The sequence below is a fragment of the Pleurodeles waltl genome, chromosome 4_1, assembly GCF_031143425.1.
Source record: "Pleurodeles waltl isolate 20211129_DDA chromosome 4_1, aPleWal1.hap1.20221129, whole genome shotgun sequence".
Classification (NCBI taxonomy): Eukaryota; Metazoa; Chordata; class Amphibia; order Caudata; family Salamandridae; genus Pleurodeles; species Pleurodeles waltl.
Genome location: NC_090442.1, coordinates 278,606,572 through 278,616,519, shown reverse-complemented (window position 1 = coordinate 278,616,519; position 9,948 = coordinate 278,606,572). Strand labels below are relative to the sequence as shown.

Here is a 9,948-nt window from a genome sequence, read left to right as displayed (position 1 = left end):
CTGGCTTGTTCAAGTATACACAGGTTAATCATGCAGAATTCAATGGAGGGTAAGAGGGCAAAAACACAATATGTTGCCTTTTAGTGCACATAGAGATGATTAACTTCACTGTGCATGCCTGAATATTGGTTACTTGGCTACTGCAAGTAATGGATCATCTCAGATGAATTTCTTCCCTTCTAACATTCTCTGCAGCCAGATGTGGATGTACCACAGCCACTATCCTCGGCTTTCACACATTCTTTCTATAGAAAAGTTGCCGCATGTCTATGCACCAAATCCTAAATCTATGCTGTCCAAAGTCAATGTGTAATCTGTGAAAAAGGATATTGTAATGCAGCCAGACTTGTCAGTGCAAGTCAGGTGAATGAGATATATAAAAATATATATATGTATATTTGCAGCTGGAAACGCTTTGAAAGAGTAAGGCATATGCTATATCTATCTAGTTCTGAATCTGATAATCATTTCCTTCTCTTCAGTAAAAACAAATTATTCAGAAAAGTCATGACTGCCATGTGTTAATATTTGTATTTTAATTATGAGAAAGGTTCATCATACAAAACGTTTTACATACAAAAAATATTTAAGTACAAAAATGGTGTCAAGAAAACACTTATTTCTCTCTCAACAGATTAGAAGATCAAAAACTAGAAATGCAGTTCCCTCCAGGGAAGCATTTAAGCGGCTTGCATGGTTTGCGTTGATCCAGCATCTTCTCTGCCTGATGACGTTCTGTTGAGTTGTTCCTCGCTCAGTAGAACTGGGTGAAAAACCGCAGGGCTCCAGCTGATTGCACAAGTCTTGTGACTATCTCAACATACAGCTAGCTCTCAAGGCGCATCGTTTAAGCTTTGCATCACTGTGTCCTTCTGTACACTTCGTAGTAAAGTGCAGTACATATTTGTAAACATATATGCTACGTATTTGACGTCAATATAAAACGGCGATAGCGCAAATAAAGAGTTTACAACTTTCTTCCAAGTGGTCAGTAAGGGCTCTTCCTATAGGATCAAACATGAAAGTGACCAAATTAATTGACAGCGTCCAGAATAAAGTCACACAACATTGCATTTCGGTTCCTCAAATGCGTGACATCATCTTTTTATTTTCGCACCGACAAGGGGTTGTCACGCCTGGGATGGGACAGACTTGTGTAAAGTGGCTTTTGCATTTAGTACTCCCAATAAATGTTGCCATATCATTGATGAGCTCCACTCAAACTGTGTGTTTGTTACTGCAGCGGGAGGACTAGAATCTGACCCTTCACATTTCTGTCGGTATTAAAATTGCTTTTATGTAAGGAACGATCACAGTGGGCGCTCGTTTGTTTCACAAATGCCAAAGTGCAATACAATAGCTGAATCACTGCCTGCCAAATGCTGTGGGTGTTTGAGACCCGAGCAGTACAGAGTTGTGGAGAAAATGTGAGTACAGCAAAGAGATGAAGAGCAGACAGCAGGGGGAAGTCCAGGGGGCTGTGGGCTGGGTGTAGATGTCTCGAGGTTACTCAAGGGACACATTGTCTCAGAGACACCTCAGTATGTAAATTATGACTGTCACGTGTTTTGCACTTTACCAGCTTTTTCAACTCTCATTGTACAAATTTATTCTTTCATTCATGTATTATCAAATATGCATTCATGTCAAAGTACATGGCTTTGTTTCCTGTTTCTTTTACGTGTGTTCATAGCTTAATGGTAACTTGTAAGTTGTTGTGCATGTATAGCTCATATGTATTTTTGCAATATGATTTACAGAAAGAAATGCAATCGGATTACCAAATATGCCAGTGAACAAAAACATTTCTTTTCGCAGTTTACACCGCAAGCCACACGTTCACGAGGCGTGGTTTTGTCACAATGTTGGGAATCCCTCTACCAAATTGATAAATGGATACATCAGCAGAGAGTGAAGTTTCAGCGCCTCGAAGGGCGTAAAAGTCACAAAGAGCTTGAGCGTCACACTGGCCGGGTGCAATAGGACATACCAAGACGAGTATTGGCCTCTCATCTCAAAGCAAGGCGGCAGACTGATAAAACATCCATTCGTCATAAGCAAAGTGGTTGCACGGTAGGGGCCTTCCATGAGACCCACTTTCACGGCGCTTGGTGCTAATGGAGACGCGAGCTAGAAGGGAGGGGGGGGGGAATCTTTAACAATTCTCTTACAATATATAGTGTGGATTGCTTATGTGCATCGATCTCTTGGGTAAAGGTGTTACAGAAACCAGTTACATATATGTTCTTGGCAGTCTCTGACTGGAATGATTGTTGCCAGATATACATCATCTCCAGGTAAGTTGCAGCACAAGCGTGGGTCACAACCCGTCTTCCAAGCTCAAGAAACAAGTTTGTCCAAACGTGCATCCACCAGAGGGCCTCTGGTAGTCCAACTGAGCCATACTTACAGGTGGACCGGTAAACCATTTCATTATAATTATAGCTATTGTTATATTGGTTCTTAATCGTTATGGCCCGTTGCAGAGGGCTATAATGGCTGGTAAAGACCATGCCTTTTACCAATGGATGTAGCACGAGGACGCTGGGCTATAATACTATTAATACATTCCAGCCACTGAGGGGATATTTATCCTAAAATAAAGAGTGAAACAAAAAGACAAGGATTGGAATGTGGGAGCAGAATGGTTGTGCCAGCTCTTATAGACCCTGAGCCATCCAGCATCAAGCTCTCAACATTCCACTCTTGGGATGTATGGTGTGGTATGTATGCTTCACAGAGTGAGGGAGCCATATCTACAGCCTATAACACGGATTGTCTTTTGTACACCCTGAATCGTGCAAGGCACTTAAGTATCGAATGTTATTACATTTTATGACCCCAGCAGGATGAACGTCTGTGGTGGACCCAGAAGAATGTGAATGTGTAGCGGGACAAAGCGGGCCAATGAAGAGTGCTCCAAGGATGGGCAGCATTAGAAGTGGTAGGGCGTCGTAAACTGAGAGGAATTTTAGTTCAGGGCAGAAAGGACAGGTTTATACAGAGGTAGCATTTCGAAATAGCTGACATTACAGGAATTCATACTCAAAATAATTCGCAACTCAGAACAAAGCCTGTTTGAAATGATCCCCCTCCTAAATGACTCGTTCTTAGAATGATTTAACACTTACTGGTTATTGTTAGGCTTTTTAACTGACTTCGACTTATTTTTTTTTATGTAAATGTGCTCACTGAAATATGTTCTCTGAAAAAAAGAGTTTAAAATTACATTTTATCTAACAATGATTGCGTGATAACCGTGTAGTTTAGGAATAAAAAATAAACTAAGTTCAGAAAGAATTCTGTGTACAGTAGGTCACTTTGAAGCACGCCATTATGATAGCAAACCACAAAAGCTGATCACCACTCGTACAAAAAGATCATAGATCATCACATTTTAAGGAGCCATCAGTGGCTCCAGGTCAAACATGGTCCATCCCTGTAGTTCTGAGCATCACATATAAAGACTCTCATGAAGATGTTTGGATATGTAATTAGGGGCAGAATTCCTCCCTACCCCTCCCCTCCACATTTAGCTCTAAGCTCCATGTACACTTATCTGGCCTCAGCATAGTCAGAAACGGAATATAGAAGGAAAAGCTATGAAGCAGGTGCCTGTGAAAAAGCGGATGAACGAAAGAGGTGTACCCACCCTTTCAGGAGCAGGGAAGGTTCCACACTAATACATTCCAAGGATCTGGAATTCATTTTCTGCCCTAGATAAAAAAGATCTCTCACCTCTGTTCTTTGGAACCCTCCTCTTCAAGTAATGTCACGTGCATGCGCAAGCCCCAGAAGATAGACCAGATTTGAATTCCACTTTGTCCTCTTTCCATGGCTTCCTTCGTCCCTTTAATTTGTACGCTTCTCCACTCTCACACTTTATGCAAGGTTTGCTAGATATAAACCCCATACATATATAGATACAAATATGCGTGGAAACTTATGTCAGGAATTCAAGTAGAGAAAATGGAAATAGCAGGGGCACCATGGAAGAAGAATAAAATGACTTGGGGAAAGAGTACAATCTAATGATTTTTTCTGCACACCAACCATAAAATATCCACCTCCCAAAAGTCTGGAACCACTTATGATATTAGCAATCAAAGTTCTGTCCAAGTTGATGGTCCGACACATTTCTCAACTACTGAGTCTGTCTTTCAGCCAAAAGGCGTGCTCTTGTGGAGTCTTGCTACAACATGAGGCTGAATGGAGAATAACTTTATTAAAATATAGTAAGGTTATTACTGGCTGCGGGGCTGAAACTTTTGTTGGCTGAAAAGCAGACTCAGAAGTTGGGAAATTATCTCATAAATTACAAATATGCTATATGCAAAAAGCTTTGGTATTTTACACGGCCTTGTTCGTGTTAACAGCCTCGTCCCCTCCCTCAAATCTACTAAAATATTCGGTATCGTTCTCTGTGTCAAAGCTTCCTAATGTTGTGATATGCATCGAGTTTAGTAAGGTCAGACAGTTTCTGACATCTTCCCATGTACTGCTGAACTTCCCTCATACCAATGACAAAGCATACAACTGGACGATAAAGACAAATTACACTGACATGCAAATCCAAGACTTTGACCTATTTACTGACAAGGACAGGTTTCCTGTTTCAACAGGCTCTACAACTTTAAATCATTCACAAACCAGTATATGACACCTTTGCACCAAGAAAATTAAACCAAGATGTCCAACTCAAAGTTAAAAAAACACAAAACAATTACTGGTTCTATGACCACAGAAGGGTAGTTTCCGCTTTGGCTGGAAGAAATCTTGGTCTGGTCCATGACACCTGAAGGCAAACTTACATTAACTCAATGTGCCTCTTCCTTGTTACAGTCATTACTTAGGAGATGTCTTCAATATATCTGCCCCTTTGCTCCACAGGAATTACCTTTACTTCTCCATTGTCCCCTCTGACGTCCCGCTCGAATTCAGAGGCATAGCCATGTTCTTTTTGATGGCTAGAATCTACCTTTTTTGTTGCTTTCAATGTCTTCTTCATGATCCATTTCACCCTCTCATTATCAGGATCTGTAGAAGTAGATCTCACCTCCCAAGAGGAGACCGAGACCTTGATCTGAAGAAGCTCAAAGAGCAAGCAGAACAAACCTCATGCCTCTTTCGCTCATGTTTCCCCAGTCTGAAAATAGGGTCTGCAAATAGCAGGAGCAAATATGTCCAGTACCAACAAGCAAGTCGATCTGACTACCGCTTGAACATTCACGGAAGATGTCCGCCTCTCAAGCCCACAGCTAAAGTCTGTGTGTGTATTGTACCTGCCAGTATAAAAAGCATAAGTGCAATCAATGCTTCTCTGCTGCTCAACTTCAGCAAGACACCACTACTAACGAAGAACTGGCAGATCTCTTACTATAAGAATCATGCTCGACTATATTACTGAAAATCATGAATATATGCTTGGAGATCGATGGCACCACTCCCTTGGCAACTTTTGCTATCACATATACTTCTCTTCCGAGACCCAGAAGGGAAAGAGTATCACAGGTTTCCTGTCTTGAAGAGGTTGGGTTCATATCAACCAATAAATGGAGAATTGGGACTAAGAATAATTAAGATTGGGCCACTAAAGAACAAAGGTGACACAAAACAGCAATACAGACAAGTACGAATCATCTAATTTGGTTACCTTCAGTAATTAAAGACAAAATATATTTGGTGCAAGTTCAAATGCTGAGATTGCCATGTAGAAAGGAACGTTTAATTTTAGAACACTTGCAATACCAAGATTGCAAGGACAATTTAAAAAAACACATCACACAATATTTATTCCAACAAAGATACATATCTAAAGATTTTAAAATGCTCCGCATGTTGAATGAAACAATGAAATACGTGTTATTTAGTATGAAACCTGCAACATTTGAAACTGCTGCTCTACTCAAGTAAAAAACAAGGTGACACGTCACTATCACTGTTGCTATGTACAGTAGGTGAATCATGTTCAGGGGAAATAGTTCCTAACAACTCAAACTTGGGAAACCACAAATACTCTAAAAACTACTTATCACCTGAACTACCTGACAAATATATATACATATATCTATTTATCTCCTACCTTTTTTGGCAAGATTGCTGAAGGATGCCTGCCTCGCAGCTCCATAAATAACAAGCATAAATAACCACCTAACTCGGTCTAGGTCAGTCTTCAGCACCAAAACTGCAAACTCATGAATCACCCCTAGTCAGAGGGTGATGGAAAGGGCTGAGTGAAATGCTATTTCTGTGTTAATTTCTAACTCCTTTTGATAACAAGGACAGCTCAACACATTGTAGCATAGCACTTGCAAACAAACCTCTGCGATGCTGCCATATTTCATACAACATCCAGTCAACATATATTCTGTCAAGTCTGGCCCTGCGACTATAGGCTGTTGGGAGCTACACAAGGTTCCTCTTCTCCTCCATGCTTACTAACTTCTTCATGAAGTAAATCAGAGATCTGGAGGTGCATCAACTTTCTGCCAAAATCCTGGTATATACGAGACAGTCCCTTCTCAGCACAATGAATTAGTAAAGAGGTTCCAGAAAGGAATGGAGAGCTCCTTAAAGCACGTCCTAATTAAGGTACAATTTATAGCTCGGAAATGAGCTGCTTGCAATAGGGAAACATCTACAAAAGAAAATCCAACTAAAGTGCAAGACAAATATATAGGGTTCATAATGGACTAAACCCAGGGCCTATAAAATCACATTCTAACAGAAATGGAGGAATTTATGTTTCAGTTCTAGTTAATGAAAAACAGAAACTGTGCCTACTAAACAAATAACTTGGAACAAGCTGTGCAAATCCTAGATGTAGCCGGTAACAGTTTTCCCAGGCCTTCCCAAAAAGTCTCTTCAACCCCAGAGCAGGACATTTTCAGCAGCCGCCAGAGGTGCCTAATGCAACCCAACAACCTAGAAGTGCGGTTTGTTCACTGTGGAAATGCAAATCACATTTAGGTGACTAGTCACGGTATAATCCGACATACATTCTAGAGCCCCATGGTAAGTGATTTCCTCATCGAAGTCTCCTAACATCGCAGGCACACCCCATACAGCAAACAGTTTCCTAATCTACCTGCCTAAAACTACAAAAACTCACTGCCATGCTTTCGAAAGCAGTCTCTGGACATCGAAGAATCAGCCACTCCCTTCCTTCCTAGCAGAGGACACTGGGAAACGATGTCTCTACAGGCCCTTTGAGCTATGTGCTTGTGATGCACACGATCCATAGACTTGTATGTGGGCAGCGTTGTGCAGTGTGCGTTTAAACTTTGGAACACGATGGTCTTTTGACCACGATGGTCTATAAAATAAGTTTATTAAATAAATAAATAAATGGATAAAACTTGTGTTTCACATTCAGGAATTAAGTCCCTGGATGTGTCTTTTTTCTCCCAGCATTGTTTGGAGCTTACAAAAAAGGAGTCCGTTTACTGTGTATAGAGCATTCAGTGATCCCGTTTCATGATGCTGTGCGTGAATGGACAGTTGTGTGAGAACAGCTGGTCCAGTATGGTTTTTGACCCGATCTTCAGGGCCTTCCCTTGAGTGAACGTATTCCAGATGTGTACTGCATACGTGTTTTGAAATAAACCCTCAAACTCAGTTGAGTTGATGATATCAAAATACTTTTTCCAGTCCTGCCAGCGGATGGGGTAGAAGGCCTCCTGTGGCAGGATGCTCACTCCTTTACACCCTTGACTATCAATCAGTTTACGGATGGAGCACCATTTTTTGAAAACACGGGTGACAAGCTGTGGTCCTTGGTGCCCCCAAATCCACGCATTGTAATGCTGCACAAAGTTTTGTATGGAGTGCTCCATGAATTTGTGCCTCCGATCAAAGGAGAGAAAAGCTCCATTTAATAAGTACCTAGACTGAATCCCAATCGAATTGGTGAGGTTCTTCAGATTTTTCAGGACAATGAAGTCAGTGTCCAGGTATATTCCCCCAAACTTCCAAATAAGAGCTATCCGGCAGGCATCAGAAAGTATGGGTAGTTGGTAGGGTTCCCACTTCCTCAGTGTTGAAGAGTACCATGGGGCTAAAGGGGTATTTGCAAAGAGATCCTTTAAATCCAATGGCTTAACCTCAATATTTGGGAAACAGCCAAGAAGCGACAAGCCCATGCTTCTAGGGATTCTGGGATTACTTCCAGATAAGCCCTTCATCAATACCCTGACCTTTGACTCTGGGTGAGCTCTTGCTGCCGATTCGACTGAGCACAAAAAAAGGAAGTTGGGATGCATCCGATCTGAGGTTTCTATAAAAAATATGTTGCCATCTTGACTAGAGTTGGACGACTCGCGAGAGGCTCGAGCTTCAATGACCGGACACTTGACTTCAGAAGGCAGCCTGTAAGGTGCAGTCATGTTGCTAGAGTTCTTCGTAAGGCCCAAGTAAAACATGATCGACACAAAGGAGATTAACTTGACAATGACAACACATGTTGACCGAAGTTTATTCCTTCTAGCGGCTTTGCTTAGCCAGAAAACGTAGGCAGAAAGTTTGCGCATAGTCTTCACACCCAGTATTGTTTTTTTCCAGTAGAGTAACCTGCAGAACAGCATAAAAAGAAAATTAGATTAAACAGAAGATTGCTGTGTAACAAATCTGAAATAGTACTACATGCCACATCTAGACCTTCACTCTACAACAGTGAAATGTCCTACAACTTAACTATTGATATATACATTTACAGACTTAACAAGGCAGTTATGGTCCTAGAGCATGCACTTAATATAGTAATTATCATTAGTAGCTTGTAATAACTTGTTACAAGTCTGCTGAGCTCGCAATGCCTCTCGGCTTTCCACCTTCCCTCACTTCTATGTTCCTGAGACTGAGCATTGAATGAGTTAGAATTACATTTAAAAAGAAAATTAAGAACATGCTGATAACATAATTGTCAGCCTTATAGGAGGAAACTGCTTCTGTAAAACCTAATAGCAGCATGAGCAACTTCACTCCATGTGTTCCCTAATGTCATTTGTTTCCATATGGTAGGTATGTTTCCTGGCCTGGATTGCCCCTTTTAATAATTAATGTGTGAAAATGGAAAAGGGGGGCTTGTGGTACTGTGCTGGTGGTATTTAAACTTTCAGCGTTTCGCCCTTAAAACAACTATTTAAATTAAATAACAAAAAGCTAAAAGTACATAAGGAGATAGCACATCATTTCAGAGGTCCCAGTTTGAAATGGCATTGGGAAAAAGCATCAACAAGCATTTGCAATGCAATAGGTCTCGCGTTTTCTTGAGTTAGATCTATAGTCATTATAAATTCATAACTGGACCTTTCTTGCCACATAAATTGGTCAACCCTGCCTCATAATTTTGTCTTTTCCTGCCATATAACTCCAGTGCTATATTTAACTAAAGCACTTCCATTTACCTTCTCCCTCCATCTTAAAACATATGTAATTATTATATAAACATTTATCAGAAATAAACTTTTGGCATTAGAGTGTAATGCTCAAAACAACACAACAAAAACATCATTTGGGACAGATTGGAGGGTGAAAAAGAGGGAGTCTGGAGTAAAGATGGAGAGGACACAGTGCCATGGGCCCTGGAGTAAGAAAAGAAAATGGTTGACTGGAACCTTGGTAGTAAAATACAGCAGTAATTAGAGTTGAGTGAGGAAATAATGAAAGAAGTGTGAAAAGAAAGAGAAAAATGAACATTAGAGAAAAAAAAGAGAGATGGTGAGAGAAACAAGCAGTGAAAGAACCAGGACATGTATGTACTGACACATTTCCCGCAGACACAGAATGGGAAAACCACTGACACTTTGGGTCCCGACAAGTAACTTACAGCTTCAACACAAAGATGGGAAAAAGAGGGACATACAGTAAAGCGTATATTGACAAAGATAAGAAAAACACCAGAGAAAGGAAAGAAGAAAAATCTTTAAAACAAAAATAAGTGAAAGGACA

At 40.7% G+C, this 9,948-nt stretch overlaps 1 protein-coding gene across 2 annotated transcripts in view; it reads right to left on the bottom strand.

Annotated features, from left to right (window-relative positions):
* Positions 1–521: 521 nt before the first annotated feature.
* Positions 522–9,948, bottom strand: part of A4GALT (alpha 1,4-galactosyltransferase (P1PK blood group)) — a 203,564-nt gene continuing 194,137 nt past the window's right edge. For both annotated transcript variants that reach the window (XM_069228318.1, XM_069228319.1), the window contains one exon: positions 522–8,568. In XM_069228318.1, the coding sequence (XP_069084419.1) occupies positions 7,461–8,568 (1,108 nt within the window). In that variant the 3' untranslated portion in view covers positions 522–7,460. The remainder of the gene's footprint in view (positions 8,569–9,948) is intronic.